The 27,456-nt window shown below is 42.5% G+C and overlaps 1 protein-coding gene and 1 long non-coding RNA gene across 4 annotated transcripts; one reads left to right on the forward strand and one right to left on the reverse strand.

Moving 5' to 3' along the window:
* Positions 1 to 5,671: 5,671 nt before the first annotated feature.
* On the reverse strand, positions 5,672 to 6,855 carry LOC125330112. Its single transcript, XR_007205373.1, has 2 exons — positions 6,753 to 6,855; positions 5,672 to 6,432 (listed from the first exon to the last, which is right to left on the reverse strand). It is a non-coding gene; the product is annotated as an uncharacterized LOC125330112 (long non-coding RNA).
* A 123-nt stretch (positions 6,856 to 6,978) lies between these two features.
* ATG4C (autophagy related 4C cysteine peptidase) lies at positions 6,979 to 27,136 on the forward strand. 3 transcript variants are annotated; one of them, XM_048312948.1, is made up of 12 exons: positions 6,979 to 7,086; positions 7,334 to 7,425; positions 9,643 to 9,773; positions 10,568 to 10,651; positions 11,299 to 11,532; positions 13,886 to 14,216; positions 16,074 to 16,144; positions 16,713 to 16,849; positions 19,058 to 19,136; positions 19,801 to 19,877; positions 22,764 to 22,883; positions 25,918 to 27,136. In XM_048312948.1, the coding sequence occupies exons 3-12, from the start codon at positions 9,698 to 9,700 to the stop codon at positions 26,086 to 26,088; spliced, it is 1,380 nt and encodes a 459-aa protein (XP_048168905.1). In that variant the 5' UTR covers positions 6,979 to 7,086; positions 7,334 to 7,425; positions 9,643 to 9,697; the 3' UTR covers positions 26,089 to 27,136. The 3 variants fall into 3 exon arrangements, with proteins under 3 accessions (XP_048168905.1, XP_048168906.1, XP_048168907.1); XM_048312949.1 differs by having other exon boundaries at positions 6,995 to 7,093; XM_048312950.1 differs by lacking the exon at positions 6,979 to 7,086 and adding an exon at positions 7,115 to 7,192.
* The last annotated feature ends 320 nt before the right edge of the window (positions 27,137 to 27,456 follow it).

The following is a 27,456-nucleotide window of genomic DNA, read 5'->3' on the forward strand; positions in this document are numbered from 1 at the left end:
TCCCACGCCGAGCGCGTCCCGTCCCCGCCGCGGTGCCGCTTTATTCCCATGTGAAAACAGAGCGGTTGGGGTTGTTCTTGGCACCGATGGGGATTCGCCGGTGGTTTGGGGAAAAGGCTCCTCAGCATCGCTCCCCGGCCCTCAGCCCAAAACTGCTGCCAAAGTCACGTGTGTGCCGACCCCTCGAGCACCAGAATCCCAGGATCACTGGGGTTGGAAAAGCCCTCCAAGACCATCAAATCCAACCTGTGCCCAGTCCCCCCCCCCCCCCCCCCCCCCCCGCCACCAGCCCAGAGCACTGAGTGCCACCTCCAGTCCCTCCTTGGACACCTCCAGGGGTGGGGACCCCAAACAGCCCTGGGCAGCTCCTTCCAATGTCTAATCACCCTTTCTGTGAAGGAATTCTTCCTGATGTCCCTCCTAAAGACCTCACTGAGTATCATGGGTCTCCATGAAATGGCCAGGTCCCTTGGCCACCTCGTCCCTCTCCAGCATGGCACTAGGACACACCACTGACCACCACAGCCCCACCTGCATGGACAAACTGGGCTCTCAGTCAATCCTGCCCCATATCATACCATCTTTTCCTTCAGAAAGGCTAAAAATTGTCCCTAACGATGATTCAGCGTCTTCAGAGGAAGACTGTACCATCCATCTTCCCATCCAAACATGCCATCACTACCAGTGTCTCCCACCACGTGACGGTTTTGGGGTTATCCTAAAGGGAAGAGGAGGTAGAAGGTGGGGAGTTGAAAAAAAAATTACTGTTTTGCAACTTCAAAAAAAGACTGAGCCTAGGACACAAGCTAGCAGTAACTCCAAGTCCCCATTACCCGACATATGCTGTCCATTAATCCAAACCAGGGAACTATTAATAGTCATGCAGGAAGTGTCCAAAAGCAGGAGTGTTAATTCCCCCCACTCCATCTGTTTGCATTGTGTGAACGTTTCCCACACACGGAGGACACGAGTCCTTCCCCTCACAGGAGCCACTGATTTCCAGCTGCGTGGAATTCCTCTGCTTTGCTGTTTGCATGTGTTTACACAGGGAATGCCCCAAAATCTGCAAAGATCTCCATGTGTGAGTGATCCCAGTGGATTTAATCAGGCTCTGTGCAGCCACCAAGTGAATCCCAGCACAAAGGTGCTGTCACGTGGCACACACGTGCACACAGATGGAGATCCTGGGAAGCAAAGACCTATTGTAGGCACTGAGAAAGGGATGCTCTTCTCCAAGGGGGAGGGGAGGAAATATCCCACAAATGCCTGCCAAGACAAAAGACTTTTGCTCTGGAGTTGCTGTCTGCGTGTGGAATTGCACACCAGGGAAGTCCCTCACACAGTGTGGGTGGGATAAGCTACTTACCTCCTTACATTCATAGAAATTTTGGGTGCCCCACCTCTGGAAGTGTCCAAGGCCAGGTTGGACAGGGCTTGGAGCACCCTGGGATAGTGGAAGGTGTCCCTGCCCCTGGCAGGGGTGGAACTGGATGAGGTTTAAGGTTCCTTCCAACCCAAACCAGTCTGGGATTCTATGAGCAAAGTCTCACATATGAGTGTACGTGCTCACAAGAACAGACCAAAGCATCATGGACCACCAGCAATGTTCCCTCTTTCCCCCCTCTTTTTTCTTCCCAAAATGGCACCAATCTGGAATGCAGGAGGGCAAAATATTCCTGCCTAACTCAAACTCTGAGACCAAAACTGGGAATCCTGCAGTTCTGAAAGGGAAACTCTTCCTGCTGCCAGAGGGTGCAAAGAGCAGCCCAGCCCCAGCAGCCCTGACACACAGAGCACGGAGTATCCAAGGTCCATCAGAGACCTCTTGCATTTTAGGTTTCATTTTCCCCTCCTGTCAGTCATTACCACAGAGAAAGGACCTAGGTTAGGTTCTGGGCACTACTTGCTGAGTTTTGATGGCACCTTTGCTTTTCCTTGACTTTTTCTGTAGCTGAGAGCTGGGCCAGAGGAGCTCCAGCCATCCTATCTGGATATAAAATGGATCTCTATCAAACACAGCATATGTTATGTTCTCACATCAGGAGGGCATTGCTTTGCAGATAAATAGGTTTTCTCAGTATAGCTGGGTTAAATACGAGCAAAATCCCTCAATTAATAGTCAACACCCAATGAGTTTAAGAAAAACAGATTCCTCATCAGTTTTCAGATAGTGACAGCCCAGCAAAAGTCTACAAAGTCTGTGAGTTCAAACAGTAAGAGCTCACTGACATTGGCAGAAATGTACATGAGACCTTGTAAAAAAACCCAGAAGCTTCCGTAGATTGGCTCTAAATTTTGCAGTGCATGCAGCATTAACCAAGAGACGTCAAAGAAAAAGTGAAGAAATAAGAGGGGAAAAAATTGCAGGTTTTGACCATTATAAATTCAATAATACCAGACACTAAAAGTCACGGTAACAACGGGGGGGCGGGGGGGGGGATGTGGTGGTGTCGTGGTGCTATTTTGGGTACTAAGGTGAGTGTAGCCCCTGACAGGCACAGTCACAACCCTTCTGCCTCTTGTTTCCTCATCCTAGAAGTGAATTAACTGAAGGAAATGCTTGGTCTGAAGAAACAAACTCAAGCTTTGCAAAGAGGAGACTGTGACCAACCAGCTGGACAGAGAAACCTGTAAAACAGAATTACAGTCTGCCAAAAAAATACTTTTTTAGGAACTAGCAGCGCTCCCTGATTCAGAAACAACTGTTGTGTGGCAAGTTTTTCCTGCAGCAGAAGATGGAACCATTTTCTTTTAATATAGGGTGAAATTGTATGTGACTCATGATGTACTTGGAGTGTTACACTGTTGTTGTTTGTGCCCATGTATTGTCCTCAAGGGTGCCTGGTATCCTAGAATGAGGGTGAAGACAAATCAGGAGTGGAGGGGCTGTGTACATGCAATTAATACCTCCAGACAGCCCAAATTAATTTAAATTAATGTTTGAATAGAGGCTACATATTCCTAGTAACCAATTTAAAACCTAGAACTTTACCAGCATTATGAGGATACTGAATAGTTACTCCTCTAACACACTGTAACTCTTCACCACGTTTTAGGAAGCAAAGAAGGAACCTGGCTTGTTCCACACTGGATTCCAACAGAACACATCAGCCTTGGAGATGCATCACTGCCTCCAAAAGGAGTCCATGGCCTGGACACAGGGCTGTCTCTTCCGCTCTCACACTGAAAGGGGGGGACTGAAGGAGCATTTTAATCAATTCACCAAGATACCTGCCCATGAACTACCTGCATCCTTTGAAACAAGTGGCTAAAATGTGCTTTTTTTTTAAATTGAGAATGACTTCTACTGGGCTATAATCAAATTTGGTAAATGCATCCTACAAACACAGATGGAACTCCTTGAGCCTGATAGATACAGCCTTAAAAGATTAGGTCCTGCACAAGAAAATTCCCTTTGGATCACAGCCAGAAAACATTTGGACGAAAGTGAACTGATCCTTGCCTTGCTTGTTAGCAGATTATTTACTCAGCCCAGGGCTTCCTTGTTCTTCTGACGTAAACTTCCTCGGGGCAAACGCAGGGAAAACATTTTCCACGGAAAACGCGTCCAGCTCATTCCATAAACAAAGTAGTAAATAGGGACTGCAAATGCAGAGAGCCACCTCCTGGCAGCTGCGGGGAACGAGGAGCACTCGGGAAGGGCCAAATCCCTGCCTGTCTCAGCAAATGTTGAAATACAAAGAACTCCACGTGTCACATAAACTGCACAAACACTGTGATTTTCTCTGGACACCTCTGGCGAGAGAGAATGTGCTGCTGTTCTCAGTCTGGCCAGTGCCCAGATTCTGCTGGATTCATGAGAAACCAGGAGATTTAAGGATGAGTGACGACTCTCTGAATGCTTGCAGCCTTCACTACATCCCTCACATCCCTGTTATTTCCTTTACAGACCCACAGAACTGTACCAGCCTTTCCAGAGCCTTCTTCCTATGGTGGTATTTGATGGCAGCTTCACTTCTGCTTTATTGTCTCCTGGCACATTTACTTTCAGATTTCTTCACTTCAAAAGGTGGGTTGCTGAAGTTAAACCTCCTCAGAGAAGGACTCAAAGTCTTCCCAACTGAGCTTCTGTGAATTCCTGCTCATAATTCATAATTTCTGTAGTTTATGTTTCTACCCCGAGCACAGCTCACAACCTCCCCCAGTTCAACACTCTATAAATGCCACTAATGTGTTTCATTTCCTCCTGCATAACCAAGATCTTACATTTAGGGTGGCTTGGGCACAGACTCTTCCAAGTATCCTACTGAAGCCTCCTCTTCCTTACCCTAATCCTGGGATAGAGGAAGGAAATCTGGTTTTGGTGGAACTGAGTGGTACAAGCAGAAGTTTGCTGGTTAATTTGGGGGAGACAACCATGTCAGAGCAATCCAGCTCCTGCTGCCCCTTTCAGCCTCATTGCTGCCTGAAAGGATGCACAAATTCACACAGTCTGAATTCCCATGTTTCCCCCTTTTTCCTGTTCTAGAGTCTCTTTTTACCTGAGCAGCTCCTCCCACAAAAACTGGAGGTATTTAACATCTCTGAGGCTCTGCAAACTTGAATGGCAGAGCAGATTCAAAACTTTCCAGAGGGAAACAGATCACAGATGGCTTACTTCCCTAGGAAATGAAACTAAAAATAAACGAGGAAAAATTCCCTTCTCTTGAGCTCCTTGACCCAAGGTCTGCTCTCTTCAGACAACAGCGTTTGGGAAAGCATATTTGGCCAAATGTTTAATGAGCTTTTCTAAATATAATGCGGATTACTGATGATGGAACAGTGGCAGCAACAGGAGCAGAAGCTTCATTCCCCACTGCCCAGTGTTCTCTTACCATTCTGCAGTGTTTGGTGGATAAATGTTGTGTATTTCCATAAATCAGAGAGTACCTCCTCTAATTTTTAGTCTTGCCACTGCCACTTGGTGTTTGCTACCCACCTGGTTCACCTATTCAAAAAAAGCAGAGACAAATGATATTTTCCATGAACACAGATTTTTAAAATCTCCTTACTACATTCAAATGGAGCTCAGAGATGGTTTCATGCCATTAATATGTTGAAAGTGTGAACTCTGACATTTGTTATGAGTTTGTTGAACTCAGTTCTCTCCTACTCCCTCTGCAAACCTTTCCTACAGAAATAGGAACTGGTGGATGTGAAGAAAACTCTCTCTTTACAGACTGTTATTTATGGTTGCCTGCGTGGTTATTTGGCAATCAAAGCTTTGTTTTGTGGGGGAAAAAAAGCAGAAAATAAGCATCTTCCTTCTCATAACCTGCCTGCCCAGGGGATTTACAGTGTATATCCAGATGGCACCTTGTGTGGCCTATCAATTCAGGGCATGGTTATTATATTTGAGAGCAGGAAGGTGAAGGCAACTAATTCCAGGCAGCAGAACAGCCATTTCCTTTGATCAGGTGGATAATTCTTTGTACAACATTTAGGATGATCCAAGCCCTGTCAGCTCCTCAGCTCTCCACCTTCGAGCCCCTACACAGACAGACAAGCACATCCATCTCTGTCTTGGGGAATAAAAGCAAAGATAAAACTTTAAACAACTATTATTCCTAAATGAAATTCTGGAGGCAGGAGGCCCCTTTCTTTCTGCACTGACAGATCACCCACAGTCGTGGGGCCACAGTTTCATGAGTTTATGCAAACAGCAACAGAGTTTTTATTTTTAAATCTCTTATCTTTATCTTGGAAGCAAAGGGCAAGCAGGGAGCTGAAAGGCAGGGAATAATTAGAAGGGTGATCTGCTACATCCCCACTTCCAGCTAACAGCCAGACTTCTGGAACAAGATGTAGTCTGCACATTAAAACCTACAATCGTCTTTACTGATCAACCCTACTATGTGAAATATATCCATGAGGCTGCAGAAAAAAACCCTCCAGGAAATACACAAAGCATCTATTGTTGGCATTTGCACTGAAGCGAAATTTTAGATCATGTGCTGATTATAAAAAATTAAGCTCAGCCTGATCATCTCTGACCAGCAGAAGGCAGTAAAATCACAAAATGGAAACAAACCCCACATGACTTCGCTTCATGAACCCAACACTGGGCTGGTGAGTACCAGGGAAAGCAGGAATATCACCCTTCTTAGGATGTCGAGCAATAATGCCAGTTCCAGACAGTTGAGAAATTCAACTCAATCCTCTACAAATCCTGCGCTTTTTTTTTTAAGCCCTCGGCTCCTGATACAGCCAATGAGTATTTTTAAGCAGCTTAAGACAAACAGATTAATGAAGAACCTACTTTACACTTTTAGAAACCCCAAAAAATCCCTCAGGAGAGTGCGAGGAGATGCAGTGGTTTTGACAGGGCTTTCAGAGAGGAAATAAAGCAGAGTTGAATCGGAACACGCTCAGCTGGGTGTTTAGGCTGGAAATTGAAATCTTCTAGAGGTTGGAGATTTGGGAGGCATTTTACTGTGGAGAAGTCAAAAGACACAGAATTAAAAAACAAAACCAGAACCAAACAAATAACGCCACAAAAAAACCCCCCAAAGACAAAACAAAAAACAAAAACAGAAAAAAAAGAACCGAAAAAAGCCAAAACCCCACCTAAACCAAAGAAAGAGAAACCACACACAAAAAACCACACACACAAAAAAAACCACCCCCAAACAAAACCACAAAAAAAAAAAAAAAATCAAACAAAACCACACCCTCCCACCCCCCCCCAAAAAAAAAAAAAACCAAACAAATCCAAGCAAAGGGAGGAATGCTGTTAAAGGACAGCCGCAGACCCCGTGAAGGGACTGGGCTTTCTGCTCCCGCTCCTCTTCCCGGGATTTCGCTTCCAGCCGCAGCCCGGCCCCGCCGCCTCCCTCCATCCTCTTCCTCCCTCCTTCCCTCCTCTTCCTCCGCCCTCTTCCTCCCTCCCGCCTCCCCACCGCACTCTCACCGGACTACACTTCCCAGCGTGCCCCGCACGTGTCCGCAGCCCGTCCCTCCGCGCCCCAGCCGCGGCGCCCGCCGGGAGTTGTAGTTCGCGCGCCGCTGCGCCGCGGCCGGAGTAGCGCCGGGAGGCCGCGCGCTGCCCGGGTGGCCCCGGGCATGGCGGAGGCGGCTCCGTGAGGGGTGAGGGGTGAGCGGCGGGCGGGAGCGGCGGGACGGGCCCTTCGCGGCGGCGGCTCGGGTGCCGCCGCGTCCTGTGGGGCCGGGAGCCGCCGAGCCCCTTCCCGCGGTGCGTGTGGGCTCTTGCTTGGTTGCGAGTCCTGCCTGGGCGAAGCGTTCCGCCCTTGCTGCAGGATTAAGGAATAATCTGGTTTTCTTTCCGAGCCGGCTTCAAAGTATCGTTTCTAATTGTCCTCGTATGTGTTTGCAGCTCCTTAAAAATGACCTCCGGCCACTGCTCGCCGTCGTTGTTCCGTGTGGGTTTCGCTGACTGTCGCTGCTGCCGCTCCGGGCTCCTTCAAGGTACAACTGAAAGCCAGGGAAGTCTTAGTTAATAAGAGATAATTTATCTTATAATTATCCCATTGAGGCTTCATTCATCTTTCCCGCTGAGGTCTCACCGGCAGCTCGCGTTGCTTTTCTGCTGTTTATGAAAACAAATGCTGGTTTTGGGGGGTTTGGGGTGTTTTTCCATCCTTGTGAACAAACAGCCGCTTCCCGGCATTGATGCCCCTTGGGGTTTCAATTCCAGCCGTGTCCTGCTGCTCCGTGAGGGAACATCATCCTCGTGACGTGTATCTAAAGAACTTCATAAATGAGGCAACTTCGGGATAAAAACATTAGATTTAGATTTGATAATTTGATACTAAAGCCCATTGGGCTCGAATCTGTATTCCCTGGGACCTTCTCCTCGTGCTGTTAACATTAATTTCCGTGGAGCTCTTACTGATGCTTTCTTGCATTGATGGGAAGAACCTGCGTTTTCCCACTGAAAAAAAAATATACCTGGTTTGCCTTAGCATTCTTGGAAACCCCTTTTGCATCTTTAGCATAATATCAGAGAAGAAATGTATCTGGAGAAAAGATAAATGTGCTGTGGTGACCATTGTCTTTTAAAAGAAAATGAGCTCCTTTCTCATTTACATAATTTTGTCTTCGGGCCCTTTCAGAACTGTAGAGTTTCTTTCAGTTCTAATTTTAGTCAGAGGAAGCTTTTATAAGAATTAGTTTTTAAGGCAATCAGTGGGTGTCTGTATAAATGGTTGTTGCTGATGGATCATGTTAGGAAAGACAGGACCAAACACAGCTCCTGAAGAAGTTCATCTTACCAGCTTTGGTGTCTAGAGCTGGTGATACAGTCAGACTTTCCTTTTTATCCTAAAGAAGAAAGAAGGGGGAGAAAGGCAGGAAGTTAAAAGCCAGCTTGAAATTCTCCTTTTCTTCCTTCCCCAGCTTGACACAAGTCTAATCATAGCAGGGATGTAGACACTTATTATTTTCACTAGAAAAAAGTCAGTCTTCCCTCGTGTTTGTGAATTGGCATTGCTTCTTATTCTGTCAAGAAGCAGATTTTTATGAAATAATACTAGGGAATAGTGGGAAGATGTGCTAGGGGTGGTTTGGGCAGCAGATTGCAGATCCCCAAAAAGTAGATCTGTGTGAGTACCCTCAGGCTCAGATGATGCTGTCACCCTGACTTCTTCACCCTCTCCTTAATTACACTGTCAGTGATTAGGTTTCCTTAAAATATGTTCCCAGTGGAGAGAAGTGACACGGTTTAGTCTTTGTCCTGATTTTGATCCCAATTCAGTGGAGAATAGCACACGGAAAGGTAAATACAGTTCTAGATTCTCCTTTTAAAGAAAGGAGGCTTTCTCCTGGCCCAAGTTTTTTAATTAAATGAAGAATTTCACTGTTGCTTACGTCATCAGCTGGTGCTATCAGAACTTAGCTAAAAATGCTGTGAAGGTTTCAGTGATGTCCCACAAGAGCTGCTGTTGAAGCAGGAGCTCTTAACCTTTCACCTGCATGTGCAAGGGTTTGGGCCACCAAATACCTTCAGGAAAACTTTCTGTGTCAAGTATTTCAAGGTGAACCACTGACAGAATACACGTGGTGGAGGAATAGCAAGCAGCAAGCTTCCTGTTACAAATGGGGCAGCTGGACTATGGAGGAGGTTCTGTCCCATTTTCCCAGATTTCTTAGGAACAGGGATAAAGGTAGTAGATGTTCTTTTTGTGTTGTTACCAGTTCAGGTTGCTTTAAGGTGAAATCTGTCTTATCTTGCCGGACAGAAAAAGCCAGTAAAGATGCATTTCCTTGCAAAATTTATAAGGAGTTTTTACAAAATCAGCCTGCACTCTGGTGGATTTTAACACAAAAGGTGCTTTTTGTTTTCTCTTCAGCAGAAAAGAGCAGCATCTTTTTTATTTAGTGAGCTGCATCATAGCTCTCCACCTCACGGCTGATAAAACGAGTGTGCTCATGTGCCAGCGCAGGTTTTGTGCTCTAGAGCAGTTTGTGGTGCGAGGCAGCTGCTGGAGAACATTATCTTTTATTGAGCTTTGTGTAGTGCTTTTATTGGTGTATATTTGGAATTAAATTATTTTATTACTTATTCATGGGACATGGGATTGCTTCTCAGTGCCTGGTAGTGGGGGGTTCTGTGAGTTTATTGCTGTTTCTGGCCATGTTGGGCTTAAGTGGGGATGCTGAGTGTTTATATTTTGGTTTTTGCAGCAGCAGAACTGAAAGCCTTACAAGACAGCGATGGCTTTTTCTCTAGAATTTGAATATGGAGGCCACAGGGACAGATGAAGTAGAAAAGATCAAATCAAAGTTTATGTCTGCATGGCACAACATGAAATACAGTAAGTGGAACAGGGTGTGATCTGTCTCATTAAAAGGATTGGAATGTTTCTGGTTGACATGAATGGAATCATAACTAATTAATACTAAAAATGCAATATGGCCCTTGCAACAATTTTTTCTTTGATATTATAAATTAGCCCCACTAAAAAAATTCTTTAGCTTTTCATTTTTCCAGATAAATCTTGCATAATTTCATTTTAAATTACTTCTTTTGGAAACAGTAAATATATTATGAAAATTACTCTAGATTTGCATAGGCTTTTAAACGGGGATAATATGGAATCATCTGCACAAAGTTTTTTTTTGTTTATAAATGTATTTTTATGGAAAAAAATAGGATGGTGTGTGAGATACAAGTTCCACTGAAGAATCTACCCTTGAGTAGGATTTTTTCCACAGTTGAGCAGTAATTTGTTTATGAGCAATCAGATTTTCACGTGTGCCCTTTACTAATCTGTCCTTGATTTTTCTTCTTTCCTTTTAGGACTGAGGTTGCTCAGATTTACCTCCAGGTTTCTGATAAATGTTGTTAATTGTCATAACTGAGCTTTGGAGATGTCTGGAAAGATGAGAAGATACTTCCTTTTCTGCTTTCTTTAAGGCTATCGCATGGTTGAAAGGAAATAGTAGCCATTGCACCCTATACAGGATTTTTTATGAGACCAAACCCCAGTTTTATTACTTTGTTTTTATTCCCCTTTCAAGAGTTACCTTTGGCTTAGCCAGATGCTGTTAGCATTTCCTTTTGGAATACTTCAGTCCCAGATTTGTATTTGTTCTGCATCTGTTCTAGGTTGGGTGTTGAAAACAAAAACTTACTTCAGTAGAAACTCTCCAGTCTTTCTCCTGGGAAAATGTTACCACTTCAAAACTGAGGGTAAGTACAGAGCACTTCACTCATTCCAGTTTTCCTCAGCTGAAGCTCTGGGGAGATATTTTTAGTCTTCCAGAAAGAGTGGCATTAACAATTACCAAATGCAAAATGTAAATATGAAAAGGTTATAAAATATTCATGTAAATGTCCACCTCTGATGCAACCGATCCTGACCTGATCTTTTCAGATTTTACACCAAAACCATGTGCTTTCTGTAAATATTTGTGTTGTAATTTGCACTTCATTTACCATCAGCTGGAGATTTTCTTTCTAAAAGCTCCTGATGGAAATAATGGCAATACCTGATCAGGGTCACTACACCAACACCTTCATTATCACTTTCCAGTGTGCAGTTCTTTAAGTCTCTCTATTTGACCATTCACAGTTGGGTGAATTAAGCACTTACTTGCAGGTCAGTGGTTCCACTGGCACAGTGATGTCTGCATTGCTCTTTTGATTTTTCCTTTTTTTTTTTAATCTGACACATTTCTGTTATGTTTGTCTTCCATTTTTCCTTTGTTGTATTTGAGGCAATTGTTAGGTTTTGTAAATTTGCCCTGTTTTTCTGATAGATTGTATGTTTGCTGCTTGCTTTCTAATAACAGAAGTGCCATAACAAATTAGAACTTAAACTGTGCTTTGCCTTGCAGAATCTGGGGAGCTCTCTACAGATGGGTCCAATTTTGATAAAATCAACACTGAGATTTCAGGGAACGTTGAGGAGTTCCGCAGAGATTTCATTTCTAGAATCTGGCTGACGTACAGAGAGGAATTCCCTCAGATCAAGGGCTCTGCTTTAACCACAGACTGTGGCTGGGGCTGCACGCTGAGAACGGGGCAGATGCTGCTGGCTCAGGGCCTGATGCTTCATTTCCTTGGGAGAGGTGAGTTACGAGAGGAGATCTCTGTGTTTGCATAAGCACAGGCATTCTGTAGAGACCAAAGTCTTTTTTATCCCAGATCTGAAGGGCCAGCTGGGTTTGGTTGTGGGCTTCTCATTACTGTTGGAATTGTCCCATTGCATCAGAGATTGAGCTGTCCTATCCTTCCATTTCTGAGAACCAAAGTGTGCCCAAGTGAACTTCTGTGGATTTTCCAGTATCCAAGTGTGATCCCTCTGCCTGGGTATTCTTACCCATGCACATGCCCAGTTCTCTTGAAATTTGATTGTTTCTTGAACTCAAGATGTAGAAGTGAGTTCCCCAGCCCATAGCTGTGGGCTATGGCAGAAGTGATGTTCTTTTATCAGTTTTAAAGTTGTCCCTTATTGAATTTCTTCTGGTCTTAATATATTGAGTTCCTAGAAGGATTCTAATCTAACTTCAATACATCATGCTCTGTGTGGAAACATTCACTATGTCATTTCTTCCCTTCCCCCATGTACTTAGAGAGAAACTTCCCTTTTTTCCTTAGCATTGTCTGTCTCAGAGTCCTCCCACAGTCACAGCCAGCTGAAGCTTTAGGAGCTGTGGGACACTCTGCTGTCACAGGCTAAGTGTCCATGTCCTGCAGAGAGGTATTTTAGGTTCTCAGAGTTAAACACCTTTTCTTTCCATCCCATTCCCAATCCCTTTCATAACAATCATCCATTGCTTGGTGTCAGAATGACCCAAGGCACAGGCCTGAAGCCACCCCGGGGGCGTTGAGAGAACACAGTGCATTGTTTCCTCAGCCATTTGTGGGATCCCAGGAATACTTCAGCAGAAGATCCTTCTGAAAGCCTGTTTTGATAACACTTTTCCCTTGCTGTGCAGCTCTGATGTTAGCTGGGAACAAAGTCCCAACCCAGCTGCACCACAAAGTCTCCATTCCCGGCAGCGTCAGGACTGAACTGTGGGATTGGCTCACTGAATGTTCCTTTGGCTGTAGATATTTAAGTCATAAAACATTACCTTTTTCAACTAACTGCAGATATCCAAAAGTGTGTAAATACTTCTGCTGAGAACACAAATCCCTTAAATATCACTTTTCTTATACATACATTTAAAAGAAATTCAAGACCTGCCCAGAAGACTCCCTGTGAGCAGGAGTGTGTAATGGCTCGTTTGGAAGTAACCCCAAACAAAATAGCCCCAGGTTTCTATCTTTAAAATCCATGGTTCCAAAGAATTCCTTGCATGTCCCCCTTGCATCCTAATTTGGAAAGTGATGGGGTGATTCCAGAGTGCTCTTGTTTCTGTGGCAATCCAAATCCACAAGAAAGATGGAGTAGGGATGGTCTTTCTGGACTACTTTGCTCCTCACCTGGTCTTCTGACAGCTGGTGAATTATCTTTTGAAAAGCGCTTATGAGGTCTGGACAGCTTTGGAAACACATTTAGGTGTTTACAGGAAGTTTTTCATGGCTGTTTACTCTTTTCCCAGAGATGTTTTCATTCTGCTTTAATGGTGTTGTTTCTGTTAGGAAGCAAAACTTGCCTGAAGTTTGTAGGTGAGGTATTTACACTTCCACTGCCATGTGGAATGTTCCAGATATTGCTGAATGATGTTGTGAATGAGTTTTGATTTTAAATATGAACTTTTATTTTGAAATGCCTGTGCTTGAGACGCTGACTGAAACGTGAAGCTGAGAGTCTGAGCTGGGTCTGTGTTGGGAGTACTTGTTGGAATTGTGGGAGAATTCCAGGCATCTTCCCTGGACCTTTTGAACCCCATTCTGTAGGAGGAATGCTGTGTGGGATGCATCATCCATGGGGAAACATTCAGCTGGAAAAGCAGACTGAAGATATTGTGCTGAATGATATTTAAACAAGTTTGCCTTGTAATCTAAAAGAATTAATTACTTTAGTGAATTAAAAAATCCTGCCTGTTTCTTTGCTGATCTACTTTGCCATTTTGCCAGGGAGAAATGTTTGCTTTTACATCAGTAATTCCTCAGGTCTGCCTGTTTTTTTAATAACTGAAAAATAAGAAGAATTAAGAGCTTTTGAAACTCCTTGTTTGACACAGATAAAAGGCTTTTGGATAGTACTGAAGTAATGTTCATGTATTTAATATGTAAGGGAGCTCTAACCTGTGATCAGGTGTATCTTGTTTATTCAGCTGACTGGGATGGTCACCAGAAGATCAAAGCAAATCCTACTGTACTGGAATTCTTTGTTGACCTGTTAACAGTGACATGTAAAATACACAGTGTTGCTCTAAGGAGCATGGGGCACAAAGGGAAGTGCTTTGCTTACTATGCCATAAAGTTAATTAATATTAAGGTTAAAATGGATTTTCCCCTTTCCTGCTGCAGCCTGGGTGTGGCCAGATGCATTGGACATGGACAGCTCTGACTTGGAGTCCTGGACCAGCAACACCGTGAGGAAGCTCACGGCCTCCTTCGAGGCATCGCTCACGGCCGAGAGGGACCCCAAGATCCTGCCCCAGCCCCAGCGCGGCCCAGCGAGGAGGAGCTGGGATGTCACCGAGATGAGGAATGAAGTTTATCACAGGAAAATCATCTCCTGGTTTGGTGACTCCCCAGTGGCAGCCTTTGGGCTGCACCAGCTGATAGAATACGGGAAGAAGTCCGGGAAGATCGCGGGGGATTGGTACGGGCCCGCCGTGGTCGCACACATCTTGAGGTAAAACACCTTCAATTCTCTGTTCCTTTCCTGTGTTACATCACAGAGAAGCATTTCTGAGTGTCCTGAGATTACTTCAGCCTAATTGAGCAGCAAACTGTTCATTGTTAGCTTTGTAAAACACCCATATCAGGAGCAATTCCAGAGCTTTTTCACAGGCAGGAAGGGAAATAGCAGCAGGTGCAAGAACCAAACGCTGAGCTTTTGTCAATCTTATTTCAGGAAAAAAGACAACATTCCTGTTTTCTTGTAGGATCCCAAGTATCTCTCCCAAACCTTTTAAGTAGAGCTGCATTTAATGAAATGTTCTAAAAACTAACCACTCTTTCAACCTTGGAACATGCATAACATTAGAGATTTTTTTTTTTAATACTGTAACCTGGGGGCTGTAATGTACTGATAGTGTAATGAAATGTCAGAGCTAAAATTGATGTTTTCAGCATTTCTTTGCACACATGAAATTCTTGTGAAACTGTAAATGTATGGGACTATTAATATTATAATTATATCCCAGTAAAAGTAAAGGGTCTGTGACATTCAGCATGGTTAAAAAAAAAAGTCGAAAGTCAAATTTCCCCATGCTGTGAGCCTTGATATCCAATTCTTTGAATGTTTTTGGGGTCTTTTTGTAGTCTTATATGTTTATTTATTTAGTGGATTCCAGTTCACCTATAAACTGAATCACTAGTAAATCGTTTAGGCAGCAGAAGGCAAAGTTCATGCACTTATATATTTTTATATATATATAAATAGAAGATTTTGATATTTAATGTAAATGTTACATTAATCTGAAGTGCAGCTGTACTGGAATAATCAGCTGTGCATCCATGCAGATGCAAACAGGGATGTAGGAGTTTAGTATTATTAACGGGGTTTATTCTACTTTTTTCTGATGGTGGAAGCTGTCAGAATTCTTTTTGCTTGCTTTAATAAATTCTCTATTAAATTATTTGTCTTCCTAATGGGAGCAGGGGGGATTTGGTGCAGAGTTACACTCCCCACAACCCCAGGGGTGATTTCCAGCCTGGCAGAGGTTTCCTTTCCTGGCTCTTTCTCTCTTACAGCAGCACTAACAATGTACAGCTCCCTCATAACTTGGGAATGACTGTATTAAACCATTCCTCAAAATATAGTGGGGAATAAAGGGATAGTGGCCCTTTAATGCAGGTGTGTGTTGAACTCAAAGGCAAATCCTCAATTTTGAACAGTTTCCTTTCATTACAAATATTGCCCCTGGTTGATGACCATGGTTCTGACTATCAACATTTATTTTCTTTTTACTTTTAAGTCTGTTAGTCTTAGTCTTTTGAGGAGAGTCTAATATTGTAATTATATTTTTGAAAGTTTTGGTGAAACTTTGCAGCTTTTTATTTCCAGGTGCTAATTTGTGGCTTGTTATATGAACTAAGGTCAAATAAAGAGATCTGATGAGTTGAAAATAGTATTTTTGTCAGCAAACTTAGCCTTTATCTTCAATATACATGACAGAAAATCGTTAGAAAGAAATAAAGTAGTCAATATGCATTTAATTGTAAGTTAATTTGGGATTTGGGCCCTTTTTGTGGTTTTCATTTTTTCTTCTAAATAGCCAGACATTGTCATTTTGGCTTGGGAAAAACATGGTGCCATACAGGCTGGATCTGAGTGTCCAGTGTTTAAAAACAAATAAAAAATCCCCACCCCACCACCTGCATTTACCAGGAAGGGAAGGTGTCTTGAATTAAACAAAATAACCCCTCCTCAGAAATCCCAAACAATTAAAATCAACCTGTTTGTTAAAAACCAAAATAATTTGTTTGTTTATTGTTCATTTTTTAAAATGAAAGATAAGTTAAATAGTTTTGTGTTTGTACTTAGAAAAGCTGTTGAAGAAGCAAGAGACCCTGAGCTGCAAGGAGTAACAGTCTATGTTGCTCAGGATTGTACAGGTAACTGTGATTTTGTCGATTTTTGCAAACATTTTAGATGCTTTTTCTGCCTTTCAGTTAGCACTTGACAATAGAGCTTTAAAGGAAAAAAAGTCCCTCTGAAATGGATCCACAAAATTGAGAATATGTAGACAAAGGGGTTCTTGATATGTGCAGATTGTGCATTGCTTGCTTGGTATCTTACAGTGGAATTCCAAATCACCAAATCAATTATTGCCTCTTCTCCTTTTACATGGAGATGTTTCTGTTAGTTGGAGGCTTTCAAGTTTTAAATATTCCTTTCAGAAATTTATTTGCAGCAATAAATATTTATTGGCTTTCTCCTAACCTACCCCTTCTGCATTTCCTTGGCACTGCGACTCAGCAGCAGCAATTCCCATCCCACAGAATGTTGCTGGGAGTGAGGAGGCAGAGCACTGGTTCTGAGTCACCTGGGTTGTGTTTTAGGAGGACAGCAAGGTTTGGAAGGGCTGCAGTTTCAGTTTGTCACGCTGTGATGCCACGTTGGAGGTGTGTCTCCAAAAACTAGAGGTTATATTTGAAATTTTAATATTCCTGTGTCTCTCAGTCTACAGCTCAGATGTTATTGACAGACAGTGTTCTTTTATGGATTCTGGGAAAGCAGGCACAAAAGCTGTAATTATATTGGTTCCTGTGAGACTCGGTGGAGAGAGAACAAACACAGACTACTTGGAGTTTGTAAAGGTATGAAATGAGAGTTCAATCATTTTTCAAAGAGTAGCACAAGGGGATATGAAAAGCGACTTCACGAGGGTAATTCTCCCCATTAAACGTGTGGTGGGGATTTTACAGTTGAAGGTTGTAAAGTTTGACTTTACAGATTTTAAATTTCCCTATTACAAGATCAGACATAATTGCAGAGCACATGATGTCCCTTGGTAAAGCAGTGATAACTGTCCTGCTCCTCCAGCAGCCACCTGAAAAGACATTAATGCAGTGGCTCAAATTACAAATGGTAATTTAATATAGCAGGACTCTAATAGCATATGTAACTAAGGATCAGGCAGCATTTTAAAATATAAATACACCCCTTCCCTTACTCTGTTCCTTATTTTCTTAAATAAGAAAATGGTTCAAATGGTTTAAAGTTGTTGCTTGTCTCTTCTTCCCATTTTCTTTTGTCTCTTTGTTCCCATGCAATTATTTGATACCTTTAGTCATTACTTAATTGTTTTTTCCCTGTCTGGATAAATGTTTCTGAGGACAGTGATGCAGGAGTAGCAAGCAGTTACCCATATAAAAATGAGCTGGAAAAAAGGAAAACTCAAGGAGAAAGCAGAGGGGGGAAGGTCTGTGCTGTGTTTTTTTTCAGCAGAGGTTCTGCAGACACCTGAGGATGTGCTGTAATCCTGCCTCTCGCTCCTCTTAGGGAAGAGCTTGTTCTCTTAGCCCTGCTGCTTTTATTTCATTTTCCATGCTCCTCTTTATCTGTCTTTAAAGTTTGGGTTCATTTTTAGTTACCCCAGTGCAGTAGCATGAACCAAAGCTGAGAGTCTGTAACGTGAGTAACAGAGAGTCTGTGGCTGGCTGTTCACTGCAACATTTCAGGAAAACATTTTGATTTTTACTGGCATGGGGAGACAGACTGGTGAAGGCTTTTAAGTGATGGACTTAAATTGTTGTTCTTCCCTGATTATTTTCCTTGTATTTTCAGACAGTTGGTTTGGGAAAGTTTTAGTTTTCAGCTGGCTCCACTGTGTGATTCCTGCTGCTCCCTTCCCAAGGCTGTTCCTGCCCTTTGCAGCCTGATGGAGGCTGTGATAAGAGGGCTTTCAATTGCCTGAATCAGTCACTCCAGTGTCTGCCTGACTGTTCTCAAGAAGTGACCACATTTCTTGGAGTCTGGCTTTAAGTTAAAAATGCAGATTTTAGAATGTAGCACAAGAGGTAATTTCTACAAAGGATTTTATATTTATGGGTGAAAATTGATAAATTTTTTATAATTCACTTTTACAAGAAGCTTGCCATAGATTAAACAGTTATCCATTACTCTGAGCAGCTTTACTCCCTCTCTGTTCTGCCCTCCTTGGCTCTTGGAGCCTTTGCCTCTGATCTGCCTGAATGTTCTGTGATGCTCAGAGCATTTTCTAAGGAAACCTTCTCGTTTGTATTTAAAATAAGTTTGCTAAGGAAACCTTCTCATGTATTTTAAATGAGCATCGCTTCCTTAACCTGTATAAACCTTGCTGGATTTGACTTTGTGGCATCTCAGGGGAGGTTTTTGAGTGACTTTATCCTTGTCTAAGCAGGGAAAATTTTATCTTGAGGAGCCTTGGTATTAGTAGTATGACAATATCAATCATTTTGTTGAGAGAAAAGTTCCCTACTTACACTTAGTAATGTCCCTTTCCCAGAAGTTCTGCCTCCAGATGGTTCTGGTTCCTCTGCCCTCCCAGGCAGCCTCCAGGGAGATTTATGGGGCCTGTCAGTTGTGTGTCTCTCCTCCCTGGATTTGGGGCAACTCTTTTTAGAGCTGGACCTTGTAATTCGTTGTACTTCAACTGGCATTTCTCCCCAAGATATAGAAGCTGACGCTCTGGCCAGACTTGTCCATTTGAGTGCAAAAAGAGGAGAGTCCCCAAGGGCACAGAATGTAAATGTGTGTGGAGGCTGGAAATCTCAATACTTTGGGATATTTGGACTATGGAACTGGTGCTCAATTTGTGGCGTGATGTTTTGCCTCCTCCCCAAAAACATGTGTGGATATCTCATGGGAAGGGAGGACTTTCTCTGGAATAGCTGCTGGTGTGGGTTCACTTTGGTCAAGCCCCAGGAAGTCATGGAGTCAGTCTTTAAAAAAAACCAAAACCATTTGCCTAAAAGAGCAAATATATTAATTCAGTTTAATACTTTGGTTAACGCTGTCCTAATGATTTCCTGTTCTTGTTTCAGGGAATTTTAAGCCTGGAGTACTGTGTTGGCATTATTGGTGGCAAACCCAAGCAGTCCTATTACTTTGCTGGATTCCAAGGTTAGTATTTTAATGTGTTATGTCTCCTCAATATTTTTTTCCCTCAGAGTTAGGAAGTTAATATCGAAGCAGTGGGAAATAGCGTGATTAAAATAGCAAAATGAGTACCTTATTAATTCATCACATCTCCCCAAGTCCAGCCATTTGTCATTTACCCCACGGAGTAATTGGATTCTGTAAAATGTACATTTAATTTCCCTTGTTGCATAAACAAGGCATAATTTATCTGTTTCACCAAACTTGAGGAGCGTTTGCTGTTCCTGCCTGGCAGTTCTTATTTAGGTATTTACTCTCTCCTGCTTTAAGTGGTGTTAGTTGATGCCTAAATGACAAGCAATATATTCTTGCTGTCAGGATGAAGCAGGGCGATATATTTTTCATATGCAAACTCCAGAATATAATTGTGTGTTTGTAAAAGTAATTTTATCACCAAAAATTAAATGACAGTTTCATCACTTTATAAAAATTCTGCTTATACAAGCATATTTGATTATGCAAAAGTTAATCTGTCCTGCAAAAACCTGTGCTTCAGTCAATGAGTATCAGCCTGGCAAGCAGTTACTCACTGGCTTTTTTTCCAGCTGTTCTGCATAGAAATTGGATTGTAAGCAGTGTAATAATAAGGTGTTTTTTGAATTACTTGTCTTCTGTTTTGTCCTTGCAGATGACAGTTTGATTTACATGGATCCTCATTACTGCCAATCTTTTGTAGATGTCAGCATAAAGGATTTCCCTCTTGAGGTACTATGGATATAGACCTGGCACTGTTTTCTTCCCATATGAATCAAACACTAATTATTTAGAGATGTTCTAGCTAGCTGCAGCTTTATGGTTTTACAGTTACATGTTATTTATCAATGTCCTGCCCTTCTTTATAGGCCTATAATCAACAAAAATGACCAGAGGTTAAATTTCAATATGGGGGTTTAATTTTTACTTCATTAATCTTCATCTGTTTTCTTTTTAATGATCATAAAATCTCCAGAATAGATGATCACTTTATTTAAGTAATTTTTCATCAAAGAAAATAGATGATATTTGTAGATCTTAAACCTGTTTGGAATTGGGGTTGATAAGTTTGTCTTTTTGGTCATTTAATTTTTTTTTTTAATTCAAATTGCAACCAACATCAGGGAGAGAATTCCTGTTGTATTCAATAGTAGGAGCCTGGAAATACGTGGAGCTAAAGGAGAATATATGGAGCTAAAGGAGCTGATTAGAGAACTCATTTTACAGGTACCCTGGGAAAACATTATCAGCTGCAAGGAAGTGCTCAGTGGCCTCAGTACTCACAGTCACATCCTCAGGGCCACCCACAAAGACTCCTTGGTCTTGTGCCCAACTTCCACAGGAACTTCCAGCAGCTCTTGGTTCAGTAGGAACAGCCTGGGGGTGCTTCAGGACAGAGCTGGAGCAAAATACCATCAAATAGTGTTTAGGAAAACTACTTATATAAATATATATATACACATATATCATCTCAAAGGACCTACACAGGGCTGATGTCAAGTCCTTCAAGCAAACCCTTCATATTTTTCATTATTTAACAAAATGCTTGAATTAGCATGTTACATAATACAGAAGTGGAAGATTCTCTAGGAAATGAGAAGGTTCTGAATGAAGCAAAAGAACACAGCAGCAAAATGTGTCAGCAGACATCCTACCCAGGCAGTTTGGTTGTATTTAGAGATGCCTTTAGGTTTGCCCCGTTGAGATATTTGAAGGAAGAGTTGATGAGTGCCAGCTCTGCCTGGGATGATTACCCAGATCCTTCCCCTTTATCCTAATAACTGTGTTTTGCTCCAGTGCTTCTGCAGATTTTACAGTTTGGGAAAAACCAGACAAAAGGTGGGAAGAGCACAAAGCAGCAGAGCTGAAGTGACTTCCTGAAGGTCCTGCCGTGGTGCAGTGGCCAAGCTGCAAAAAATACACCTCTTTTTGGGTTCTGTTCCTATGACTCAGCCTCCAAATTGTGCTGCAGACTGGCATTAATCTGAATTTCCAAATAATCCCAAGGTTTTAAGCTGTGTTTGGAAGGTATGCAAGCTGCCAGCTTGGCTTGATCGCATCCTAATGCTTTCCTGCAGACGGAAAATAGATTGCAATTTAATGCTTGGTGCATTTAATAGTATTATATCTTTGTCCAGAAATGTCAAAAGTAAACAGAAATTGCTTTCTTAGTGTGGATAGTTGCTTGTTAGATTTATCTGTGGGGAGTGTTTTCAAAATTGACAAATTGTCCAGAATAAGCTGGAAATCAATCCACTCTGTATTGGCTTCCAGCATCCATTTGTTTGGAGGAGTGGGAAAAAAAAAATCCTCCCCACTTCTCTCTCTTTGTTGTGCAGTGATTTGTGTAGCATTAAACCTCCTGCCCTGCCAGTGCAGCACGACTGGAGGGACAGGGTTGGTGCTGGAATGGGATGTGGAAGAGGCAGGGTTTGATTTATGCATTTGATGACTCAGGAATTAATATTAAAAATACAATTGCTGTTTATGAAATACGAACAGTGAGGAGAAAAAGCAGTGACTGAAATGAATCTTGCAGGAATAGCCCTAATCATCTTTGCAGATATTTTTTAGCAGAGGTTTTACAGAAATACCTCTCGGGTTTGTAATCACCAGGAAAGAACAATGTATTTTATTATGTAAAACTGCTGCAGGGATGGTTACACTCGGATTTGGGAACCAGTGCTGTCTTCTGTGGGTTGATTTTTGTGATTGGCAAAAAAAGGGATTTAATAGAGGGAGGATGATGGGTCATCCTCTGCGTTAGAGGCAGAATAGAGGGGACTGGATCCCTTTGAGAGCAAGCGAGGAAATAATTGCACTTATTGGACAATGAGCTTCACCAAAACTGCAGTTCCTGTAATACATAACCACAGAATCGGGGTAGATGGGATATACTTATTTTTCCTCTGATAAACTGAGTGAGGAGCGTGGGGAGGGGGGTTTTGTGTTTGTTTTCTCTTACAGCAGGGCTGCTGAAAGTATCAGTTCACAGCACTGTTGGGGCATCATCTGTCAGGGAAAGAGATTTCACGTTAGGAAAAACCCATTTGTAAAGCAGGGCATGTTTGGTTTTCCCCTACTTGCGAATCATTGTAATATGGTTTTGCTTTTGTGTGTTTTGTGGGTTTTTGAACCCATTTCATTTACTGAAGGAAAATGCATGAGGTTGGTTTATTCCATTATGTCTCTTTTATAGAGGCTGGGGGAGGGAAGGGGCACTGGGCAGTGGTAGTAAAGCAGTAAGATAGTGCAAAAGCTGTTACAAATTCAATTTGCAGAAGAGCATTCACCTTCTCTGCCTTGGGAATATTCATAAAGTATTGCTGGGAGCAGCAGAGCTTTGACAGATTCCAAACTAACCTGGTGGTGTGGGGAAGTTTGGGGAATGCAGCCTCAACAGCAGGAGGTTTTACACGGCTGGGGAAGGGTGGAATCACTTGAATATTTGGGAGAGTGGGAGAAATGCCTTCCAAAGTGCGTGCTGGGGTTTAATTCAGGTGATGCAGGGGATTGGATGTTTTAAAGCTGTTGGTGGGGACAGAAGTAAATGCGTGGATCTGTGCCATGCCCGACCGTAACCGTGTGTTTCATGTTTTTTAATCGGGAAACTCGCAGTCATTCCACTGTCCTTCTCCCAAAAAGATGTCATTCAAAAAAATGGATCCGAGCTGCACAATAGGATTTTACTGTAGGACTGTGCAGGACTTTGAGAAGGCTTCTGAAGAAATCACCAAGGTAGGTGCTGGAGTTCCCAAATCTCTCCGTCATCCAGAACGGGGTGTGGGGAGAGGAAGAGAGTCAGCCTCGCCCTTGTAAGCAGACATAATCCTTTTTGTGGCATTTATGACTGCTTTTACCATTGTCAGAAATGCAGATTGTTGTTAATTCCATCCTTTTTTCCCCTGTGTAAGGCCGAGCCGAGCCTGGGCTGTGCTGCGGGAGGTGTCCGGCAGAGCGGGATGCGGGGCTGGCGCCGGGCGGGCCCACGAGGTGGCACTCGTGAAGTGGGAATGTCCCTGGCAGCCCGGCGAGCGGGGCTGCCCCGGCCCGGGGGGATGCTGGGGAGCAGCCCGGCCCTGGGCAGGGATTGGGGGTGGAAGGGAAGTGTTGGAGCAAGCCCAAATTGTTCATTATTTCTCCTTAGCACAAGTGGCTTTTTCCGGTGGGAAGTGCAGGGCTCTGGTTTGAGCTCCACGGAGCAGGTGCCACCCAGCAAATCTGTCTGACCCCAACCTTCCCCTGGAAAAACTCTGCTCTGCCTTCATTTAGGTCCAGTTGGAATCAAGTTTTGTTCTCCTTGGTTATTCCAGTGTGTGAGGATATGAAATGCAGCATCATCAATGTGTCCTTTGAGCTGCCCTGTGTTTGGTGGGTTCAAAAAATACTCTGTGAAAAGGATGCAGCAGCAGCAGCAGATGGGCACAATGTAAATATTCCAACCATAGCAGTTACCACAGCCGCACAAGGAATTAATGTTTGTCCAGCATTTGGAATGTCCTGATAAGTGGTATTAGAGCTACAGCCAAAAAAAGCATTTTTTAGAACTTAATACCGTTTATAATAAATAGATACGGATTGATGCTGAGGTTGTTTTTTTGATTCTTACCCAGAGAAGTGTAAAATAGATTTAAAGAAGTTCCTAAGCAGCAGATCCATGGAAAGTTTAAATAGTGAAGTTTCTGTTCTTCTCTGTTTTCTTGTTCTGTCACATAGAAGAAAGAATGTAATAACGTAGTATAAAAAAATCTCATTACAAAATTGGTTCCTGTGGAAGTTTTCTTTTTCCTATTTCCTTATTTTTCTTCTTTCAAGTTTGGGATTAAGTGCAGTTTTTTCCTGAACACAATTTGTGAACATACTCTTGGCTGATCCAAGTCTTGGAGTTACTATCCTCGTATTTTAGATAGGAACTCTTTAATATTAGTGACATTATTTGATATAAATACAGTTCAGGCGGTGTCAGTTTGAAAGCAGAGGAAAGTTTGGATAGAGGTACAATGTCACAAACATTCTGTCAATTGATCTTTCAATCTTTCCTTCACTTCCTTTGTGTTTTCCTCCTCTTCCATTATGTTTCCCTTTGTTTGCAATTCTAGTGTGGTAACTCTTGAACTATAAAGCTCAGTGTATTCCCAATGTCCCCTGTGGAGGCTGGACTAAAAAATCCAGGTTCTCGTTGCTTTTTTGGGTAATAAGAGGTGAAAGAAAATATTTAGCTTGCTTGAGGATAAATCTTATGAGCCTTATATGTTTAGAGATAGAGAAATCCGGGCATCAGAATTGAGGCCCAAGTGGAGTGATGGGTGAAACTCCCTCCAAACCACAGTCAGGCTCTCCTCTGGGAATTGTTTCCCTATCCAAACCCATGCCAGAAAATAAATAATCCCTTGGGATTGTTATAGAGCTGCATTTGCCTGTTTGTGGCCCAAATGTAACAGAAATGAGAGAAGAACTGGAGGTGAGGGGAGGTTGAACATGGATTCAGTTCAGCACAAAGAATTCCTGTTGCAGTGACAGTCTAACATGGAAATACTGAAAATATTGACCTTTCTCAATAAACTCCTTTAGCCATCACTGTAATGGTGTCTCGAGGAAACTTGCAAGTTGTTCAGAATTTCAGATTATCTGTGGTCACTGTTGGGGTGTGGCTTGATGAGAGTTACACAAATCTGGACCAGGTTCCCCTGGACTTTGTTAAGGCATTTCCTTGCCCAGTTCCTGTGTTTAGGGTTTCCTCACCTCCCTCAATGCATGGAAGGAGATGTTGTGGAGAAGGAAGTTTCAGTAAAACTGAACACACACAAGGCAATGGAATCCCAGGATTTTACTGGGATTGATTTCTTTTCTTCTTATTTTTTAAATGCCCCCTCAACTCCTGACTGTCTTTTTTGAAATACTTCTTACTGTTTAAAGATCTGTTTAGGGCTTTTTTACTGTTTGAGACTGATTGTTCTCCTGAGCTCGTGTTCAGTGATTTTTAGTTCTGCATGGTGTGTATCTCTAGCCTGATGTAGTTCTGCATGTCACTGCAACAGTGCGCTGTTTTTTTCCAAGCAAGTAAGAAAAAGTAAAACAAAATAAAAAATAGATCAGTGGAAAAAACACCCTGAAAGGTCTTTCAGTATTTGGTGGGGTTTTATCTGCTGTTAAAGGTGTTTCGCTGATCTGTTTCTGTATTTATCATTCCCCACCATCCTCTTTTTCTCATGCTCAGTTTTCTTATTGATAAATAGATTTATAAGTAGATTTTGGGCACCCTGGTTCCCTGTGACTGTCACCAATCTGGTTTGAGCCACGTGCTCCTGACTGCCTTGTTTACATTGATGATTGTGTTTTAACTTGTAATAAAACACGATTATTGCACGTGCTGATTCTACAACAAAAATCCCTCCCCAGGATGCTCAGTTGCTGCAGAATTCGTACCTGTGCTTGAGGAGACCCTTATGGCCATTAATTATTTTGTAGAGGTTTTTATCTTCTGTCTTTTATCCTTTTATCTTTGTTGCACTGAGTCTAACAGCACATACAGGTGATCTGTGTGGGACAGAAAAAGGGATAGGCATGAAATTAGCACTACCTGAGAAAGGGAAGTAAGTATCTAAGAGGAGGAGGAGATGTTTGGATTGTGCAGTGCTTTGGTTTTAATGAGATAATAAAGATAAACAATGCACTTTTTACTTGGCAGTCATTATCAGGTGAATATATCAGTGCTTGCTGTATTTTTTCGTTTCCAATTAATGTTTCATCTGATTTGTGTTTTACATTGTAGATGCTGAAATCTTCATCCAAGGAGAAATATCCCCTGTTTACTTTTGTCAAGGGTCATTCTAGAGACTATGATTTTGCTTCCAGTCCACTCCATGAAGAAAATGACCTTTTCTCCGAGGATGAAAAGAAAAGACTAAAGAGATTTAGTACAGAGGAGTTTGTCTTGCTTTGAGGACATTTTACACGAGAGCATCGGCAGCTGTCCAGGAGAACACTTGCCTTTTAAATACAAAAAATGTACCTGAATTCCTCCCCCAAAAGGCAAGCCTGTACTGAAATGGGTCTATTTTCATAAAGATGATAATGTTTTATATGTTAAAAGTCTTTAAGATGTCAGTTACTACTGTATGTACTAATTGTTTTTGCTCACTGCTGGCTGGAGGAGTGTCCGTGCCGTCGTGGTAGTGAAGGGAGCGGCTTTGCTCAGAGCCAGGTGTGCCTGCGGTGCCTGGCCAGTCCCTAAATCCCACCCTGTGCCCTCCTGTCCTGCCATTCCAGGCCACCTCCTGAGCAGGGCTGCCAGGGGTGGCTGGGTTTGTCAGGGATGCACATCCAGAGGTGTGGAGATCCCGTTTTTCCTGTCTGCAGCACAGCTGGAGTTGTTGGTGTGGAATGGGCACAAGTCTCAGCTGTGTGGCCCCAGCAGAAGTTCTGCTGCCATCCTGCCACACATCCCGAGCAGCTCCCTGCTGGAAAGGTGAGGTTGATGGATCAGGAGTCACTGTCACTTGCAATCCTGCCATAATTATATAGGCTGAATTGTGAGTTAAGGTACTCTTTAGCAGTATGACTTTCTAATGGTTTCTCATTAAGCTTGCTTTGGAGCCTTAATATGAGGAGTGAAGATAAAGTATTACCTTTCCCTACAATTTTTAAAGGTTATACTATTAATATTAACTGCAACCAATCAAAGCAGCTGGAGACAATTATTAGAAGAGAGCAGTGTTTGTTTCCTGTTTCAACTACCATAATGGTGAGGCTTCTCCTGCCAGAGCAGCTTTTAAATCAAAGCAAAGGGGGGCGAATGTGGAAAATTCTGGGCTGTGATGATTTTTTGTTTTGATACATGTTGTTACTGTACAAATGATTACTTGATGGTGTGTGTTCTCAGATTGCAAACAAATGTACAGAAATAGTTTCATGTTTTAACAAAGTAAATGCAATATTTAAAAAACCGTATTAACGCTGCTTGGGAAATAAAAGAGGTGTGAAAACACAAAGTGCATGTGCCTTTTATATTAATATTAGATCCTCTAAGAGTGACTATAATCCTGCATCTAAAACAATATTGTAAGGTGTGAATACTCTGTTTATTTGCAATAAAGGCAGATTTTATTGTTGTGTTGTAAACCAAATGTTACCTGTTCTAAGTGCTGCTCAGGCACAGAGGCACAAGTGTTGCTGATCCAAATAATAAGCATCATGTTTGTTCATTAAAGCACCTTTTGCCTTTTATGAGCAAGAAGTGACTAATGGATAGATTTCAGGCAGAACTAGACCAGGTTTGTGTCTGTGTCAGGGTTGGAGAGTGCATTTGCAT

Source organism: Corvus hawaiiensis, chromosome 9 (assembly GCF_020740725.1).
Source record: "Corvus hawaiiensis isolate bCorHaw1 chromosome 9, bCorHaw1.pri.cur, whole genome shotgun sequence".
Taxonomy (NCBI): domain Eukaryota; kingdom Metazoa; phylum Chordata; class Aves; order Passeriformes; family Corvidae; genus Corvus; species Corvus hawaiiensis.